This window comes from Carassius carassius, chromosome 40, assembly GCF_963082965.1.
Source record: "Carassius carassius chromosome 40, fCarCar2.1, whole genome shotgun sequence".
NCBI classification, from domain to species: Eukaryota; Metazoa; Chordata; class Actinopteri; order Cypriniformes; family Cyprinidae; genus Carassius; species Carassius carassius.
This window is the reverse complement of record NC_081794.1, coordinates 8,977,279-8,998,331: the sequence shown is the minus strand read 5'-3', so window position 1 is coordinate 8,998,331 and position 21,053 is coordinate 8,977,279. Positions and strand designations below refer to the sequence as shown.

At 37.6% G+C, this 21,053-nt stretch overlaps 2 protein-coding genes across 5 annotated transcripts in view; one reads left to right on the top strand and one right to left on the bottom strand.

Annotated features, from left to right (window-relative positions):
* Nucleotides 1-1,589: 1,589 nt before the first annotated feature.
* On the bottom strand, nt 1,590-9,330 carry patl2 (PAT1 homolog 2). Its single transcript, XM_059531955.1, has 19 exons — nt 9,192-9,330; nt 8,230-8,386; nt 7,690-7,973; nt 7,525-7,590; nt 7,387-7,440; nt 7,152-7,307; nt 6,950-7,018; nt 6,700-6,845; nt 6,406-6,480; nt 6,196-6,319; nt 5,889-6,009; nt 5,709-5,806; nt 5,579-5,632; nt 4,675-4,817; nt 4,438-4,594; nt 4,218-4,358; nt 3,967-4,064; nt 3,390-3,530; nt 1,590-2,245 (listed from the first exon to the last, which is right to left on the bottom strand). The coding sequence occupies exons 1-19, from the start codon at nt 9,210-9,212 to the stop codon at nt 2,212-2,214; spliced, it is 2,139 nt and encodes a 712-aa protein (XP_059387938.1). The 5' UTR covers nt 9,213-9,330; the 3' UTR covers nt 1,590-2,211.
* A 10,975-nt stretch (nt 9,331-20,305) lies between these two features.
* The window catches only part of ccser2b (coiled-coil serine-rich protein 2b), an 81,958-nt gene continuing 81,210 nt past the window's right edge, over nt 20,306-21,053 (top strand). Inside the window, exon 1 of one of the 4 annotated variants that reach the window (XM_059531950.1) lies at nt 20,306-20,571. The gene's annotated coding sequence lies outside the window, so the exon portion shown is untranslated. The remainder of the gene's footprint in view (nt 20,572-21,053) is intronic. The other 3 variants (XM_059531952.1, XM_059531949.1, XM_059531948.1) reach the window with 3 other exon arrangements.

Below are 21,053 nucleotides of genomic sequence, written 5' to 3'. Positions count from 1 at the left end.
TAATAGCAGTTCTGTTTAACACAAATACTCTGAAATGCGATTTCCAGAAGAAAAAAGGTAATATGATGTAATCAAAAAATGTATATGTTGGAACTATAAAATGTTTGATGGTACTGGATTACAAAATATTTTTTAATTCATTTTTCTGTAACCTGGTGTACACGTTTCACTAAAGCTAAGCAATATAGTTATAGCCTTTTCATTCTAAATTATTATAAACTTACACAGTATAAATGTATTTGTTGTAAAATGGTTACAAAGATATTATATGAACCAGTGGTGAAGCCAGAAATCTCCAAGTGGGTGACCTTTATGACATAGCTTCTATTCTGGACTTCTGTTCTTTGCCATATCTATTAAAACTATAACTGTATCTTTCATCTTTTTTAAATAAATGAAAAATCAATATTAGGACAAAACAAAAAGTGGAAAAAAAGCATGTTAAATAAATATATAATCTTTATAATAGAGGCAAAAAAAAAAAAAAACCCTAATAACCAAACAAACCAATTATTAAATTTCAACATATGGACTTCAACAGAATCCAAGGTCTGTTTTAAGATTAATCGTAAACAAGAAAGAACATTTCTAAAGCTACATAAGATAGATATGTCTGTTTAGGATGAACAGATTCAGATTTTTCAACACTACATACAAATAGAGAAGTTTCACTGAATCAAACTTTTAAAAGTAGGCTTTATTGGAGAGACTGAGATTATCCAAAAGAAGTTTAATTGCCAATAAGCGTACACACTGGATAGCTTCTTTACTTCCTTTCAATATGTAAAGACAGCTCATGAGAAAGTAAAACAATGTGGGTGCAGCAAAAAAGAAAAGAAAAAAAAGCCTCAGTGTCTCACTTCAGGCTGACATTCCACACACAGGGCCAAAATCCTCATATCAAGAGGTGAAGGAGAGTTGAAAGCTTGACCTTTAACCCCAGAGCCTACTCTTTTCCGATACACATACACTGATATGTCAAATTACATCATCCTTACCCACCCCAAAACAAACAAAAACACACAAAAGACTTCTGTTAGTTAGAATGTGACTGATCTGAAACCATAGGATGATCACTTCATGTCTTTAGTAAAAACAAGCAAACATAGTAAAAAATAAGTACAAATAAGCTTTACATTACAGCCTATGACAAATAAAATCATATTAAAATGATCACAATCACATTAATACAAAGTGAAGCAGGGCGCACACACACCCCATACCCTTTTTCTGTACATAAGCTACACTTTATGTAAAGAGCTGTTTAGGGATGTGAAGAGAGAAGTTAAATGGAACACTTTATAGAGCATTAGAAAAGTGAAAACTAGTTGTTTACAGCACTCTACAACTCAAAAGTATTGGTGCAAGTTACAAAAACTCAGAGACAATGATGTTGATAGACAGCGGTACAGCGTATAACACCATTGTGGTATTCACAAATTTGCATAGTTATTGATAATGTTCCCAAAGGCATTTGCCTTAAAATAGCACTCAAGGCCATGCTATATTCTGAATAGCACAAATCAAAAGACAAGGTCTAAAAACAAACTGGGATTTAAATCGAATTCAACCAATATACAATGAGTCAGTTCATTTTACAAATTTTTATTTTTATTGTTTTTTAATTTGCATGTGCTCTGCAACAGTGAAAAGTACATATTAGACATGACACTGATCGAACAATTAGAAAAATAAAATGAAACCATACCTCAAAAACATTTCACAAACATACATACTTTTGAAATTAACAGTTCTCCAAATAAACACCCAAAACCTTTCTTTGAAAGACATAGTTGGATTCTTAACAAAACATTTTTATAAGTCACAAATTAAACCAAACACCTTTAGTGCAACTGTACAATTAGATCAACCCCAACAGCTCGCTCTGAAGACCTGCAGACCACAAATCCAAAATGATCAGCTATATCTGTGACGCACTTCATAGGCTTTATATGGTCATTATTAAATGACTGAATATCAGCCACATGTCAAGAAAGTGCCAATTGCCCATTCGTATGCAAATCTGACCTTGGTAAGACAAAGATTGAGAATAAGGAAAAAAATAATAAAAGGGAGAAAAGATATTTAGGGTTATAGAAAATATACATTTTTGGATGAACGTGGTCGTTCACAAAATCAAGTTTAATTTAGGTTTAGCATCATCCTACGTTTCAGGTCAGTGTAGAGAGAGGTCATGGGGTTGGTGCTCATTTATGATGCTACAGCCAGATATCCTGTAGCTGATCTGCAACAGAAGAACAAAACCACTTTAAAAGAAATCTGACAACAGAAGTTCAAGTGTCTTTTCATTAAGAGACAGTTAAGCCATGTGTAGGAATATTGATTCAGTCTATCTAAACTTTGAAAGAATATTACCAGAAATATGGTACAAGCATTTAGTCCTCAAGCTGTATACCTTGATAAAATGTAATCTTTTAGCAGATTTGACTGTAGTTTTAGTATTTTCTGTGCAGTTATTTCTAAAAAAGGTACTACAAAGTTTCTTTAAAGTTTTGGAGGGGGGAAATGAGAACCATTACAAACATGACTGCCATTAAACCAGATGTAAATAAGTATGAGGACCATATTCACAATGGTAAATAATTCATACCCCCTTTGTCCAGTGCTAGCTTTATATTTAGAGTTTTTGATTCATCTTTAGTCTCATTTTATAGAGCGGTCAGAGCTGCTAAGCTCAGTGAGAGTGACATGGCAAATGTAGTAGATTTTTTTTTTTTATTTCCTGAAGTGCCAAAAACCATTTAAACTCAAATTCATACAATTAAAATTACCAAAAAAATAAATAAAATAATTCTCCCGGTGCTCTCAATCTGGGCCATTTGTATGCACAATACAGGCTACGCTTTCAAATATAAAATATAATCTGGATAAACTACTAAACGTTTTCAGTTATGAGAATAATCTTGTAATCTAAGGGGCCGTTTAGATGACAATGACATTTTGGGGACTGAAAAGGTAATTTTTGAGAACGGGTTTTAAAGTGCAAGTTTTTGAAAACACCACCGTTGTCATTTCCACGTATACACCCAATACAGAAACAGGTGCACTGACCAATGAGAGGATGGTTTTAGGAAGAGGATGGAAGGGGGAAGAGAAAAAAAAAAACATTTGTTTACAGGTCTGGAAATGTACTAAGCCAGGGGTGCCCAAATCTGTTCCTGGAAAGCTTATGTCCTGCAGAGTTTGGCTCATACACCCTTACTTGGAAGTTTCTAATGAATCTGAAGATATTGGCTGGTACAGGGGTGTTTGATTGGGGTTGGAGCTTAACTCTGCAGGACAACGGCCCTCCACATTAACATGTTTGGACACCCCTGTCCTAAGAGAAATGCCAAGTGCAAAGTACTGAATGCAGCATTTGGACTCACTCCATGTTGTTCTTTAGTTGGTGTACTGTTCGCTTGTCCAGATATCGACAGAACAGTGTTAGCAGGTTGGAGGGCAGAAGTAGTGGCTCAACAAGTGTCGTCTGGGATAGCTGCCTGGCCACATGGAATACAGTGTCCGTCCTAAATGGGTGCCATAAAAATGGTTTACATTTTAAAATACCATTAAAATAAAAACAAAAGGAACACATTTGTTGCCATTCACTGAAGATTTTAAACTTAACATTAAAAATATATTTGAAAAAAGACACTGCAAAAAGAAATATTAAATGTCACCGATTGTCATATAACACAGAACCATAAATGATTCAGTATGTACAGAATTCTAGATTTTCAGTTACCCAGTATGCCTTAAAGTTGGGTCCGTTTCTCACAAAGATACCATATTTTTAGAGACTTTCAACGGTGTTCAATATAATACTTTGTCATTGCTTGAGCTTGGCAGCCTCTTGTTGAAGTAAACTTTATTGTATGGAAAAACATTAAAAGAGTATGAACATTCTGCCGAGTATCTTTCACAGAAAGTGAGCAATTTGAGGGGTAAGAGCACAAACAATACCAGGTCTCAAAATCTCCAATGCTGGGCTCCATAGGAATGTCAGACGATAAAAGCCTTTCTCCTTGAGAGAGCAAAGCATACAACAGCGACAGACCAAACTGCAAACAAAGAGTTCATTTAAGACAGCAATACCACTAGGCAACCCAGAGAAAGTGTAAAGCTGTTAAACATCCAAATGTCATCTTACTGTGGTCATAAAACTTCATGAAAAATGGCAAGTGTAATTTAAAAACAACTGCTTAAAACCTGACCTTGTTTTGGCAGGCCAATGTTAACCGTGTGTCTTTCGAGTCAGGCATTGCTGCTGTGAACTCTTTGAGAATTCTGATTAGCTGACTGAATGCAAGTCGATCAACCACAGCACGGAGCGATGGATACAGAACAGGCAGTGTCTGTGGAAAGGTTACAGCTTGATCACAGATTCAAGATACAGACTGATAAAAAAAAAAAACAACATTACATGTTCCAGACCTCATCTGGATCTTTGCTCATCAATACTGGGAGGTTTTTGGTCACCACGTTCAGGATATGCAGTGATGCATCATTTGACAGGAAGGGGAGGAGTCTGGCTAGCATCCTCTTTCCTTTTGATATTACTAGACAGGAAAGAAATTCCTCTCCAGAGTCCCTATTATATGGTACACCATAGGTGTAAATGAGATCAGAATCTTACTGTACACTCACAACAGAAAATTCGGAAATTCTTACAATAGATTAGTGCACCGCAGCTCATTGTAAAGCTGATCCACCTTCCTCTTAATGTTCTGCATCAACTGCCTTTCCTCATCTTTGTCAGACACTGTCGTCTTCATCTTGTTTGCCTCTTCCACTTCTAACAAAACTATGTACAACTGTGAGAAAGCAAAAGGGTTGAACAAAAAATACACATGGCTCAAACCAAATCTTACCTTATTGTTGGGTACTTAATACAGTGTTAAAATAAAAGACACCGTAGTGATGGGAACTTTCAACGTACTGCTAATAAATTGGTTTTTAAATCAATGGTTCAGAGCATTTATCAAACTGCCAAAGCCACGTGACTTCAGTAAACCAGGCTTCAATACAAGAACTCATTACACAGACACTTTGTATGTAATGGTACTTGGAATTTATCAAATTACACTGTCAAAAAAAAAAAAAAAAAAAAAAAAAAAAGAAGAAGCGGAAAGTCTTTTTGTACATCAGCCCCCACACTATGGAATTCTTATTTAGAATTATCTATACATACATATATCCATCTGTGTATATATCTATTTTGTGGTTTTTGATTGCTTCCATTGTCCTCATTTGTAAGTCGCTTTGGATAAAAGCATCTGATAAAATACTAAATGCATCATTACAATTTAAAATCCCACATTAACCCATCTTTTTCTTGTTTCTCTGATCCCTAACTATAATTTTTCACGTGATGCATTTTGTCTATGCTCTGTATCGGTGCTGATTCTCTGCCTGCTGTAGTGTTTACTTGATACATTGTAAAGCAACCTTGAGTTTGCGGAAACATATGCTGCTATTCTGAATACTTCACTCCAATTCAAGTCAGCATTCATTGAGTAGTACAATTTTTGTTGCAGCCCTATAGTGCTAAAGCATTTCCAGGGGTTTACCCTACCTTCTCGATAGTGCTCAACACCTCCAACCTTTGCTGCCTAATGTCTTTGTGCTCCTGCCACAAAAAAAAGTTAAGTCCAAAATTTTACAAATTATTATTGCACCCTCAGTTAAAAGCAATAAAGTCTCACCTCATCAGATGTGTTTGCATGAACAGCATCAATTGCTCGTCTAGGAGAGAAACATGTAGACACTGCAACCTGCCCAAGCGAACCTTCAATGTGGACAACTGAAGTAATTCAAGAATTATTGCAAACTATTAATACTGTACATTTATAAAATGTGTATTAAATTAGCTCAATGCACCTTACCTGGGATGTACGAGAGTGCTTTGGTAACATAAGGGGTTGTGAGTTTAGGGGGCTCCTTCTTTAACCGGTCACCCAAAAACTCCTCTTCAGCAAGTTTGGCTTCCATCCTCTGATAATACTCCTGCAGAGATTAAAAACTATGCTTGATATCCAACAGTTTCTCCTTGTCTTCGCTTTCAAACTGTTGTAAAAATCAAAATGCATTTAAACAATCTAATGTAAAGCAAACACAGCCACTGGGATCATGTTGTGAAAAAGCAGTTAAACCTTGCCAAGGACGGACAAGCAGTTCAGGACTGATACAGACCTGGTAATAGTAGTCATCCAGATGTGGATTTTCACTCTGTAGCTGAATCATCTGCAACCTGATTATCCATTCCTTCTCTTTATCACTCATGATTTGGGAATATGGGTCCCAGCTTACTTGCTTTCTGTGAATTACATCATCTGAATTCAGGTAAATAAAACTTAGGTTTCCAAATGAAAAAAAAAGAAAAGCAATGCTCCTTGCCCTCACTTGTGAGGTCTTTGCTGTCGTTGACTCAAAAGCCGCTTATGCTGGGGATGGAACTGGACAACAGGACCTGGTGCTCTAAAAGTTGAAAAAGAAAACCAATGTCAGAACAGACCAAACAGTAACTTGTAAAGTCTATTTTACAAAAATTGCAAAAAAAAACAAACAAACAAATATCTACATCTCCTTTGTGTTTCATAGAAGGGTTTGTTACAACATAAGAGGAACATGCACATTAAATCGTATTCCTTTATTATTATTATTATTATTATCATTATTATTAAGTAGCTCACTAACCTGAAGCCCTGCATGATGTTGGCAGATGGGCTATAGAATGGAGCAGGCCTTGGGGAGTCAGTCCCAAACTGCAGATGCACGAGTTTGGGTGTGTGGGGCATTGGTGTAGAGAGAGGAGGACGGGAAGGTGAAAGAAAACCTCCAGGCTAGAAAAGTAACAAAAACAAACATAAGCCACTGGATCAAAAAGGCTATATTCAGGAACAGAACCTTCCAAATTAGCAGTTGTAGTATGGACAATGGTGGTCACCTGGTTGTATTGTTGCTGGGGTGAAAAGAGTCTTTGGGGACGAAAGGGAGAGCAAGGAACCATGGGATTCTTTTGTGCCCAATCAAGAAAGAATGGATAAATTTAATACTCGGGTGGTTGTCACAGCTAGCTTTGCATAGACCAACACCACATTTACAGAATGTAAAATGTTAACAGTCTACATGTTTAAGAAACCCACTACCTGATAATGACATCTTTGGTTGAAGGACCCAACAAAAGGAGGTCCTCTCCTGCCTCGGCTAGTGGAAAATGGTCTCATAGGAGAAAGAAAGTTTGGAGACACAGGTGGAACCCTGCCATGTCTTGATCTATCAATGACTCCCACGATTGCCTGGTCCTAATTGGTAAAAATATCAAAGTGATCAACCGCTGTATTGCATACCTACAAGATACACATCGGAGATTTGCTTGAGCACCTGAAGGATAGATGCGGCAGGTGGCTTAATGGATTTTTGAGGTGCGATCATCCACTGCGAGAAAGACAGTGGCAAACATTACAATCACAGGTCAAACCAAAAAAAGCCAAATATTGCTAAATACTGAAGATTACACACGGTGTTTGAATTGAGGTCCTCCCAGTAGGAGCTGAGACTGCAATCCACAATGGCACTATCAAGACTCTAGAAAAAACATACCCAGTGAAGAAAAAAAAAAATGCTGGTTATTACGGAATTTAATTTCCCACCAACATTTCTGAAATAAACATCAGGCACGAAAACCTTTAGACTCGGACGACCTTCCACAGTCTTCACCACAGCTGGGTCATCAAACAGCTGCCCTCGACCTACTCTCCCTCTCTGAGACCGGCCTGTTGGAGTGTGGGGCCAAACGCGATATCCCGTTCTGGAGGGTGTACGGGAACTGTGAGGGGAAGGTGATATGGGCGGTGGAGGTGATGGTGGAGGAGGAGGAGGTGAAGACTCCGGTGTTGGGGAGTTGTCACTACACAGCAGCAGGAGATCCATAGGGTCCGCAGCTGGATTGTCACCACTTGTGGCTTCATCTGGGTTCAATTTTTATTTTTTACATGATGAGTACATAGTTAAATACTGCAGTGAAAATGCGTCAAGGATTAAAATCCATCTAGCACCACATGTTCATCTCCCATACCCATCCCAGAAAAAAAGAAATGCACAGGAAACCTTCCGCTTCAGCCATTTAGCTCAATTTTAAAAGTATTATTTATTGGATTCCAATCCAGTCAAAGTTTGTGCATGACAGCCAATTTCAGTAAGATCATGGATTTTATAATATAATACCTAAGCCAAATGTCTCCTCATTGTAGAGGTCAATCTCCTCATCCTCTTCAGCCATTTCCTGCAGTAGTCCACATTCATCATCCTCTTCTCCTTTGTCGCTCCACTGATCCCCATTCTCTGGCCAGCTGGCATCAGGAACAGGTTCCCCGATTTTCTCCTAATAACACAGAGCAAAATCAAATGTATACCAAACATTGCTAACAATCCAAGTCAGTGTTAACAGAATTACCTGCTATTCTCCAGAAACAGCTATAGATACATATTAAATTGTATAAAATACAAATATTAAAACATTTAAAATGAATCTGTATTAAAATAATCCACATTTCTCTTTTTAAACCCATGTAGTTACGGTGTATATAATCTCGTAGTACTTAATGAATTTTGTAATGTAGAAATAAATTTAAGTACAAAAAGAACGCAAGTAAACTGCACAAAAGCTACAGATTACAATTATAATGATAACGAAGGATAAAAACAACTTGTAACCATTCATATACACTCTTATAAACGCATACATTTTACCTAAAACTTCACCTGAACACCTCATTTTTGTCAGCTATAAAGCTGAAAACCAATAGCCTACCAGGATTATTTCTTATTCGTTTTCTGCATGCAAAGAAAGAAAAAAAAACACTTTACACTTAAGTATCATCAAAGTTAACAAAATTAGTTAAACTACACTTCTGAAGAATGTATTAAACCTAGTTAATTTCAACATCAACAAATTAGTCACCTTTAACACGTCATTAAATATAAGTTGTATATGTTAATGTTGTATCTGAGCAAACATGAACTATATCAACGAACGATAACAAAGATTAATACTATAACAGATGTAATGTGTTTTTTCTTTAGTTATTGTTAGTAAATACATTAGCCAACGCTAACTTAGAGTGGCATTGGCTTTCCTTAACAAAAATGTGCAACGCACTCACAGTGATATTGCTTCATGTACTTACGGGATGTTCAGAATCATCCATTTGAATAAGTCAATATTTCAGTATTTAGTGAAGTATTTCGTTAAGCTTCCACACTCGCTGAACATCTACAACTACCTGTTCTGTTCCACGTGCTTATCAGTGTTTGGAAATGAACACACCTGCGTGTTTGGAGGTGGTGCTTTACGCATGGGCGTTACTACCATAGATAGTTGCCAAGTCCGCTTATTTTTGGCTTATTTCCAAAATACAGTTGTGTATGGTCATTTTGGGCCTTGAATAACATGGGGTATTTTGTGAATGGGAGTATAATGCTATAAGTTCATTAAGTTTGGCGGAACAAAATCACTTTTAAAGGCGTACCCTATGCAGACTTGCATGCTATGCCCCACCATCCAAAAGTGTTCGCTTATTTTTGGCATATTTTACTAACCGGATTTGGACTTTTTTTCAGATCATGGTTGCTTTGGCTTGAATAAAATAATTAAAAATAAATAAATAAATAAATAAATAAATAAAATTTTGGCAACACTGCATTATGGGACATGTCTTCCTTAATAAACAGATATGGCCTCCCATTGTAGCTATTTGACGAGATATAGCCTACAGTCATGGTCAAACGTTTTGGCAGTGACATACATTTTGTGGTTACCAAAGTTTGCTGCTTAAGCTGTTGTGGTGTTCATTCACATTGTTTTTAGATTATTGTGATTATTGAGTGATCGGATGCATTTTAAATAAATGCTAAAAGCTTCATTGCCCCCCCCCCCCCCAAAGAACTTTTCACACACACAAAACACACACACACACACACACACACACACATACACACACACACACAGTTTTTTGATCCTGGCACAAAATACATTAACTGACTAATCATATCAGCAGCACATGTGAATGTGTGAATGAGTACTAGTCGGAATAATCACTACCATAAATAGATTGTAAGAGCAGACTGATTGCTATAAAAGGTGGAAAGAAGTGCACTAAGAAACCACAGTAATTTCTGTGTGAAACTTCATGTTTACTGGGTTACAAGATGTTCACACAATAAAGAGCTGCTTAGTCCTTGACAAATGATAAAAGACATTTGAGAGTTTTGTTTTCTTCAACGGATTATATGTAAATATCCACACCATCTAGCACTATTTTTGTTTTCTGTGTTATAAAACACTCCACAGCAAACTTTGCAATATGCGAGTGAACTGTTCGAATGAACCAAATCGGACCATTTAGAACCCCTTGCAAACCATTTTGACTGATTAGATCAAAAGCAAGATTAATTCACGATTTGGGTTATAGTTTGATTTTGAACAGCTTAAAGAAAACAAGACTTTATTACTGAAATGATCAGATAACATGATTCTCATGTCATTCATATTGACTGATAAGTATATAGCAGTAATATTTTACTGGGACACTCACAGCATTTATGTTCCTGTGGCTCAGTGGTAGAGCATTGCTTCAGCAGTGCAAAAGGTTGTGGGTTTGATTCTCAGGGAGCACATGTTAGGTAATAAAATTGTTAGCTGAATTCACTGTAAGTTGCTTTTGGATAAAAGTGTCTGCTAAATGCATAAGTGTAAATTTAACTGGGGCTTATTCAGCTCATCCGGTCACAACTCATTTGTAGATATCATAAACACTGCTGGACTCATTACTCAAATATGTAATTTATTATTATTCTACTCCTTTCAAAGGTTATATTATTACTTTACTTATTACTTTCTAGCAACAGTAATTAGTTACACTAGGTACTTTCCCTTCACACCCCACAGAATTTGTAATTGCATAGGCCTAGCTGTCTGAAATCCTGTGAAGACCAGCTTCACACAGATCTTCAATAGATCACTGTAGCCGTACGAAGTCCCTTCATGCTTAAAATGGTCCACCAACATCCCCATCCCAAAGAAATCCAAAATTACAGGACTAAATTTCTACAGGCCTGTGGCTCTAATGTCTGTGACCATTAAGTAATTAGAAAAACTGGTGCTGGCCCACCTGAAGGACATAACTGGACCCTAACTGGATCCTCTTCAGTCTGCTTACAGAGCAAACAGGCCTGTGGACGATGCAGTAAACATTGGACTGAGTTTTGTTCTGCAACATCTAGACAGACCAGGGGCTTATGTGAGGATCCTGTTTGTGAACTTCAGCTCAGCCTTTAACATTAACACTACCATTCCAAACCTTCTCCTACCCAAACTAACTCAGCTCTCCATGCCCACTTCCGTCTGTCAGTGGATCAACAGCTTCCTGACAGACAGGCGGCAGCTAGTGAGGCTGGGACTAACTAGTGCGGCTCATGGCACTAACTGGCACTAACTGAGACTTAGATCAAACCTGAAGACACTGTCACTCCCGCAGCCCTCTCCACTAATTTCACTTGTTCCCACACTCCTCGTATGACTCGGAGGGGTGGAGGTACTGGTCTCCTTATATCAAAAGAATGAAAATTTGATCTTCAACCATCACCTACAGGTAACGGTTCATTTGAATCACATGAAATTACTTTAACCCACCCTGTTAAAATCCACTTTGTGGTCATTTTTCATCCCCCAGGTCAATTGGGAAACTTCTTGGATGAGTTGGATGTGCTGCTATCAAACTTTCCTGAAGATGGTTCTCCTCTGGTACTGCTTGGTGACTACAACATCCACCTAGATAAACCCCAGGATGCTGACTTCAACACTCTCATCTCATCTCATAGCGAGTGTCAAATCAGGCAACCGACTGGACCTCATCTACACACGCTGTTGCTCCGTGGACAACTCTTTAGTTGCTCTACTGCACACCTCAGACCACTTCCTCATTACTGCTAACCTAGCACTTACTCCTGAAGCAGCACACACTCCAACTCAGGTCACCTTTCGACGGAACCTATGCTCACTCTCTCCATCTTGCCTATCCTCTGTGGTTTCATCCTCATTCCTTCACTCTCTCAGTTTTCAGCTCTGGACACTCGCTCTCTGCTCCACTCTAACCTCTTGCTTGGACAACTTTTTCCCACTGTCGTCTAGACTAGCACACACCACTCCATCTGCCCCTGGCTGTCCGATGTTCTCTGTGAACATCGCTCTAAACTCTGGGCTGCAGAGAGGAGTGTATCAGTCAGTGTGTATCAGTCTCTCCTCTATTCCTTTGCTGCAAATGTCTTCACTGCTAAAACATCATACTACCACAACAAAATTAACAACTGTTGTGACGTTCAGACACTCTTCAAAAATTTCTCTTCTCTTCTTAATCCACTTCCACCTCCTCCTCCATCGACTCTCACAGGTGACGACTTTGCAGTTTTCTTCACAAATAAGACAAGGACCATCAGTGACCAATTCTCCACACCGCATGCGGACTGAGGATAACTTCACAACGACTAATGCACACTATCTCTCCTCCTTCTCTCCACTCTCAGAGATGGACGTTTCCAAACTTATCCTGTCAAATCATCCTACTACTTGTCCACTTGATCCAATCCCCACTCACCTCCTTCAAGCGATTTCTTCTTCAGTCATACCTTCACTTACTCATATTATCAACTACTCTGTTCACTCTGGAACATTTCCCTCATCATTTAAGCAGGCTCAGGTAAGCCCACTGCTTAAAAAACATCTCTAAATCCAGCACTTATAGAAAACTACAGACTGGTATCCCTTCTTCCATTCATTGCAAAGACACTTGAGTGAGCTGTGTTCAACCAGCTCTCTATGTTCCTTGTACAGAACAACCTCCTGGACATTAACCAATCTGGCTTCAAGAGACTGCCCTGTTCTCAGTTACTAAAGCCCTGCAACTGGCAAGAGCAGCTTCAAAATCCTCAGTACTCATCTTGCTGAACCTGTCTGCTGCTTTTGACACTGTTAATCACCAGATTGTCCTGTCCACCCTCAGAAAGATGGGCATCTCTGGAACTGCACTCCTGTGGTTTAAGACCTACCTCTCTGATAGATCCTTCAGGGTGTCTTGGAGGGGTAAAGTTTCTAAGTCACAACAACTTGCTACTGGGGTTCCTCAAGGCTCAGTACTTGGACCACTTCTCTTCTCCATCTACATGACGTCATTAGGATCTGTCATTCAGAAGCATGGCTTTTCTTATCACTGCTACGCTGATGACACTCAACTCTATTTCTCATTCCAACCAGATGACCTCACGGTAGTTGCTGGCATTTCAGCCTGTCTGAGTGTCATTTCTAGCTGGATGAATGACCATCACCTTCAGCTCAACCTTACTAAGACAGAACTGCTGGTGGTTCCAGCTAACTCATCGTTTCATCACAACTTCTCTATACAGTTGGGTTCGTCAACCATAACTCTTTCCAGGACAGCCAGAAACCTATGAGTTGTGATGGATCATCAATTAAGATTCACAGACCATATTGCTACAATGACCCGGTCCTGCAGATTTGCCTTATACAACATTAGGGAAGATTAGACCCTTCCTGTCAGAGCAAGCCACCCAATTTCTTGTCCAAGCTCTTGTTCTCTCCATACTGGACTATTGTAATGCTCTCCTCACAGGCCTTCCTGTATGTACTATCAAGCCTCTACAACTGATCTAGAATGCAGCAGCGAGGGTTGTCTTCAATGAGCCAAAAAAAGCTCACGTTACTCCCCTCCTCATCATGTTACACTGGCTACCAGTAGCCGCTCGCATCAAATTTAAGGTACTGATGCTTGCCTACAAGACAACCACTGGCAAGGCACCAACATACCTAAACTCACTAGTTCAATCTTATGTGCCCTCCAGAAGTTTGCGCTCTGCAAGTGAACAACGCCTTGTGGTGCCATCCCAAAAGGTTCAAATTCACTCTCATGGACCTTTTACTGGACTGTGCCCAGCTGGTGGAATGACCTCCCAATCTCAATTCAAACAGCAGAGTCTTTACTCATTTTCAAAAAACATCTAAAGACTCATCTTTTTTTCCAGCACTTAACCAACTAATACTAGCACTTACCTTTTATTTTCTTGTCTATCATATTCTTATATAAACAACAACAACAATAAACTGGCTACGTATTCTGTACTAGACTAACTGAGACTTGTCATGGCACTTGTATACTGTTGTTGTTCTCTTGTTGGTCTGATTGCTTTTATTGTTCTCATTTGTAAGTCGCTTTGGATAAAAGTGTCTGCTAAATGATTAAATGTAAATGAAACGTAAATAAAAATAAACATCCAGCACCCATATAATCATCACTGAAGCTCCTCAGGGCTGCATTCTCTCCACACTGCTCTTCTCCCTCTACACCAACGATTGCACATCTAAAGACCCCTCTGTCAAGCTCCTGAAGTTTGCAGATGACACCGCACTCATTGGCCTCATTCAGAATGGTGACGAGTCTGCCTACAGACAGGAGGTTAAAGAGCTGGCTGTCTGGTGCAGTCTCAACAACCTGGAGCTCAACACACTCAAAACAGTGGAGATGATCGTGGACTTCAGGAGAAACCCCCCTGCTCTCCCCCGGCTCACTATCATGGACAGCACTGTGACTGCAGTGGTGTAATTCAGGTTCCTGGGCACCACAATCTCTCAGGACCTGAAGTGTGACATTCACATTGACTCCATTGTGAAAAAGGCCCAGTAGAGGTTATTCTTCCTTCGTCAGCTGAGGAAGTTCAACCTGCCACAGGAGCTGCTGAAACAGTTCTACTCAACCATCTTTGAATCCATCCTCTGCACTTCAGTAACTGTCTGGTTCAGCTCAGCTACCAAATCTGACCTCAGAAGACTACAGAGGGTAGTCCGGACTGCTGAGCAAATCATTGGTACAACCCTCCCTTCTATTCAAGAACTGTACTTATCCAGAGTGAGCAAAAGCTAGGGATGGCAAAATCACTCTGGACCCCTCACATACAGCACACTCCCTTTTTAAACTGTTGCTATCTGGTCGATGGTACAGAGCTCTGAGCACCAGAATGACCAGACACAGGAATAGTTTCTTCCCTCAGCCAATACATCTCATGAACACTTGACAATAACTGTGGAATACACAACACTATTTATACACTCATACACTTATTTATCTAACACACATAATTAGTCTACACTTCAAATTTGCACATAATATACCTGTACATACAAAACTTTCTATTGTAATATACCTGCACATACAATTGTCAATTTGTATATTGTTATTCCCTACTTGTTCTATTTTTAAATTTTTTTATTATCTGTGTTTTTGTTCTGTCGCTGTTATTCTGTTGCACTGCGGAAGCTTCTGTTACAAAAACAAATTCCTCGTATGTGTAAACATAGCTGGCAATAAAGCTCACTCTGATTCTGATTCTGATATACAATTAGGCTATATACCATGATGCATTTTATCAAAAGAAATAGCATACGTTTGTAAGAAAAAAAATTCTAAAAAGATTTTTAATTATGGTAAATAAATCTGTATTGTGATCAGAGGGATCTTCTCTGCCACAACACTAAAATACTTTCAATGTAAGTAGGCCTATGACTATATATCTTCAATGTACTGAACATTATGACTAGCCAAAATAACTATGATAAGTCAGAATTTCAAAATAGGTATTTGGAATTAAAAATTTCTAACTAGTCAACCTAGATTACAAGTTGTAGAAGTAGCGTCCTTAAATGCTAAAACAGATTGCCGTATGCTCTTCAGCATGAGTAGGTAATAGGGATACTACCAGCTTTTGAATTTTGAATCAATTTAACCAAACGGTTCACAAAATGATTCACTCTTTCGAAGCGCTCAAAACAACGGTATGCTGGTGACACCTGCTGTTCGAGAGGCAAATGCAGGCCTGCAGAACTTTCAGAGCGTATTTAGACCCCTTAATTTCTCCTAGAGGTGGGTAGAGTACCCAGAAACTGTACTCAAATAAAAGTAAAAGTACTTATAGAAATATTTACTCAAGTAAAACTAAAAGTACTGGTCTGAATAGTTTTTTGAGTAATAGAAAAAAGTATTGGATAAAAAACTACTCAAGTAGTTAGTTACTAGTTACTTTCGGTCATAAAGCCTACTTAATATCTATAGTCTATTTTTATTTACATATATAGATAAAATGTATGTAATGTGTGTGTATATATATATATATATATATATATATATATATATATATATATATATATATATATATTTCATCAGCCTTTACTCCAGTCTCCAGTGTCACACAATCCTTCAGAAAGCATTCCAATATGTTGATTTACTATCAGTGATGTTCTTTTTGGCTTTCTATTCGTCAAAAAACTCTAAACAAAATGTCACAGGTTCCAAAAAATATTAAGCAGCAAAACTGTTTCCAGCACTGGTAATAAATCAATATATTAACGTGGGTTTGAAGGGTATTTATTTCATACACTGTGACAGCTTATTTAATGTAAAAAATAATATTGTATTTAATGTAGTCACATGTACAACAAACTAATGTCATAGTGGTATTGTGTACTGTAATCGAATGTAGCCTATCCATACCTGTTGAACCATAGACAGCACACATGGTGTTAATCTAATAAAGATCTTCATTTCTAGCAAATAATTTATTTATTTATTTTTTACTAAAAATGTACTTTAAGTTAGAATAAAAGTAAAATTACCTTAATAATATATCTTATCTATTAATATATCATAATCTATTATCTTTTAATATACAACCCGAATTCCGGAAAAGTTGGGACGTTTTTAAATTTTAATAAAATAAAAACTAAAAGACTTTCAAATCACATGAGCCAATATTTTATTCACAATAGAACATAGATAACATAGCAAATGTTTAAACTGAAAAAAGTTTACAATTTTATGCACAAAATGAACTCATTTCTATTTTGATTTCTGCTACAGGTCTCAAAATAGTTGGGACGGGGCATGTTTACCATGGTGTAGCATCTCCTTTTCTTTTCAAAACAGTTTGAAGACGTCTGGGCATTGAGGCTATGAGTTGCTGGAGTTTTGCTGTTGGAATTTGGTCCCATTCTTGCCTTATATAGATTTCCAGCTGCTGAAGAGTTCTTGGTCGTCTTTGACGTATTTTTCGTTTAATGATGCACCAAATGTTCTCTATAGGTGAAAGATCTGGACTGCAGGCAGGCCAGGTTAGCACCCGGACTCTTCTACGACGAAGCCATGCTGTTGTTATAGCTGCAGTATGTGGTTTTGCATTGTCCTGCTGAAATAAACAAGGCCTTCCCTGAAATAGACATTGTTTGGAGGGAAGCATATGTTGCTCTAAAACCTTTATATACCTTTCAGCATTCACAGAGCCTTCCAAAACATGCAAGCTGCCCATACCGTATGCACTTATGCACCCCCATACCATCAGAGATGCTGGCTTTTGAACTGAACGCTGATAACATGCTGGAAGGTCTCCCTCCTCTTTAGCCCGGAGGACACGGCGTCCGTGATTTCCAACAAGAATGTCAAATTTGGACTCGTCTGACCATAAAACACTATTCCACTTTGAAATAGTCCATTTTAAATGAGCCTTGGCCCACAGGACACGACGGCGCTTCTGGACCATGTTCACATATGGCTTCCTTTTTGCATGATAGAGCTTTAGTTGGCATCTGCTGATGGCACGGCGGATTGTGTTTACCGACAGTGGTTTCTGAAAGTATTCCTGGGCCCATTTAGTAATGTCATTGACACAATCATGCCGATGAGTGATGCAGTGTCGTCTGAGAGCCCGAAGACCACGGGCATCCAATAAAGGTCTCCGGCCTTGTCCCTTACGCACAGAGATTTCTCCAGTTTCTCTGAATCTTTTGATGATGTTATGCACTGTAGATGATGAGATTTGCAAAGTCTTTGCAATTTGACGTTGAGGAACATTGTTTTTAAAGTTTTCCACAATTTTTTTACGCAGTCTTTCACAGATTGGAGAGCCTCTGCCCATCTTTACTTCTGAGAGACTCTGCTTCTCTAAGACAAAGCTTTTATAGCTAATCATGTTACAGATCTGATATCAATTAACTTAATTAATCACTAGATGTTCTCCCAGCTGAATCTTTTCAAAACTGCTTGCTTTTTTAGCCATTTGTTGCCCCCGTGCCAACTTTTTTGAGACCTGTAGCAGGCATTAAATTTTAAATGAGCTAATTAAGTGGATAAAAGTGTAAAATTTCTCGGTTTAAACATTTGCTACGTTATCTATGTTCTATTGTGAATAAAATATTGGCTAATGTGATTTGAAATTCCTTTAGTTTTCATTTTATTAAAATTTAAAAAACGTCCCAACTTTTCCGGAATTCGGGTTGTACTCCAAAAGTATTAGTTACCAAAAAAAATTTACTCAAGTAAACATACCTGGCAATAAAGCTCATTCTGATTCTGATATACGATTAGGCTATATATCATGACATATTTTATCAAAAGAAAAGGCATAAGTTTGTAAGAAACTTTTTTTTCTAAAAAGATTTATCATAGTAGATTATAGTAAATCTGTATTGGGATCAGAGGGACCTTTACTACCACAATACTAAAATACTTTCAATGTAAGTAGGCCTATGACTAGTCAAAATATTGTTTTGCAGATATATCTTCAATGTACACTATGACTAGCCAAAACAACTGTCAAGTCACAGTTTCAAAATAGGAATTTAGAATTTAAATTTTCTAACTAGTCAAAATAGATTACAAATGGTAGAACTAGGGACATTAAATGCTAAAACAGATTGCCATATGCTCTTCAGCATGAGTAGGAAATAGGGATACTACCAGTTTTTGAATTTTGAATCAATTGAACCAAACGGTTCACAAAATGATTCACTCTTTGAAGCGCTCAAAACAACGGCATGCTGGTGACACCTGCTGTTCGAGAGGCAAATGCAAGCCTGCAGAACTTTCAGAGTGCATTTAGACCCCTTCATTTTCCCCTCACATTTTGCATCCATATTAAAAAAGAATCAGAGAAAATTCACACCAATACACTCCATACCCCTAATGACAAAGCTAAAAGAAAACACGTGATAACTATTCAGACTCTTAAGACAGTACTTATTTGAGGCTCCTTTGGTGCCGATTACAGACTTGGCTATAGTGGGTATTTAATTTGTCTTTTTGGATATAATGTGACAAGCTTTGCACATCTGGATTTTTTTGCCATTCTTCTCTGCATCCTCTGAATCTCAGGTCGGATGGGGACTGCTTATGGACAGCTGTTTTCAGGTCTTCTATTGTAATTACTATATTGCATAAAAACGGACAATATATATATATATATATATATATATATATATATATATATATATATATATATATATATATATATACATTTTGATTTATCCAAATGAAAAAAAAATCTTAATAATAAAGATTTTAAGCTTCTATCCATAAGGAGACAAAGCGACACTTTTGGATCCTATATTTAAGCCTTTAGCTTTTGGTCTTAACGACCAAAATCAGAATCACCCCAAACACAAGAGGACAGGAGACAAAGAGAAGATAGGCTACTAAATTAATAAAAAAAAAAAAAAAAATAGATGAGATACAAAGAGTCCACTGTGCCACAGTTGTCGCAACTCTTGTAGTTTTATAGTTTTAATGATCCAGTTGAGTATGACAGGCCTACTTCATCATCTGTTCCAACTAATAAATATTATATATCAGTGGTTCCAAAAAAAAAAAAAAAACGATCAGTGGTTACAACTAATAAATACTTTTAATTCCTGCAATTTTGTTTCATGTGAAATAAAATTTTTACAAGCTGAGGTTCTCAGAAAAAGAAAAAAAAAGAATAAACACTGGGATCGATATTCTTAAAAAGTTTATAATCACACTACTTTTGTCTTCTAGTTTTAACGACGTGTACAATAAGAGTGAACTAACTGACTCTAACTGGCCTGATTTGCTAACCTCTCTCTAAAAATAATTAGCCTACATAAAACCATCCCTAAATTAATATAAGAACACGTGTGAAAAAATTAATTAGTCTGTAAAAGGTGTCACCGATTTGCATTTAACACTTTTTTGACCAGCAGAGCGAATAGTGAATTGCTTTAAAAGATTGTGCATTTTATTGCTTCTGAGTTTCTAAAAGCACTGTTTCTGCACCGACAACTTCCCTGACTGTTGCCAGACGGGGGCGCGTACTTGCAGCCGAATGCGGCATCTTCTTGATAGGCCCAAATCAGAAACAACGTCTGCGCCGCTAAGAAACGCCCATTTCCGGGTATATCCGCAGTATGAGGAATGCTGACGTCAAGTGTCAGCTGTTTTCATACAACATGCTCTCATGCCGGCAGTACGTTTCTTCACAATAACATATAATGTGATGAGAAGAGCTAGTCTTCCTATACATGGACAACTGTATATCACGACTAAGTGTCGGATCAGGTGGAAGCAGTAAACGGGCTTGACTCCTGTGGTGGATTTCCACGCCCAGCTGTATTCGTCTTCAATCTGATGAAATCGTACAGGCGGCCGCTCGTATAAGGTGTGTGTTTCCTTCTGACTGTGCGTTTTTATCATTCTTCTGTTGTTCTTATTACGCTACGTTTGTATTAATATGGACTATAGTTTGGTCACAGTGGTTTAATCATGTGAGTTGATGTGCTTTTACTTTGTTTATATTCCTCGGTCATTTTACACTTGCAGTGGCAGATGCTGTCACTTACATTATTATGCAATGAAATAAATACATAACTAGCTTTTGAATACACAGACACGATTAACTTAAATTTGCAAGTATAATATTTTTTTTCTTGTTTCTTTTTCATTTGATCATTGAAAGTCAAATTATGGAGATAATGTAAATATGCATTTTTTATTTTAATGCAGCAAAGCACACTTTTTGCCAGTTTGTTGTGCAAATAGTATATTTGACTAAATGAAATAAGTAAAAAGTGAGCTGTCTTAAACGTTCTGTATGACATATACTTTTTAAATAATAATTTTGTATGTTCAGTTACTCTATGT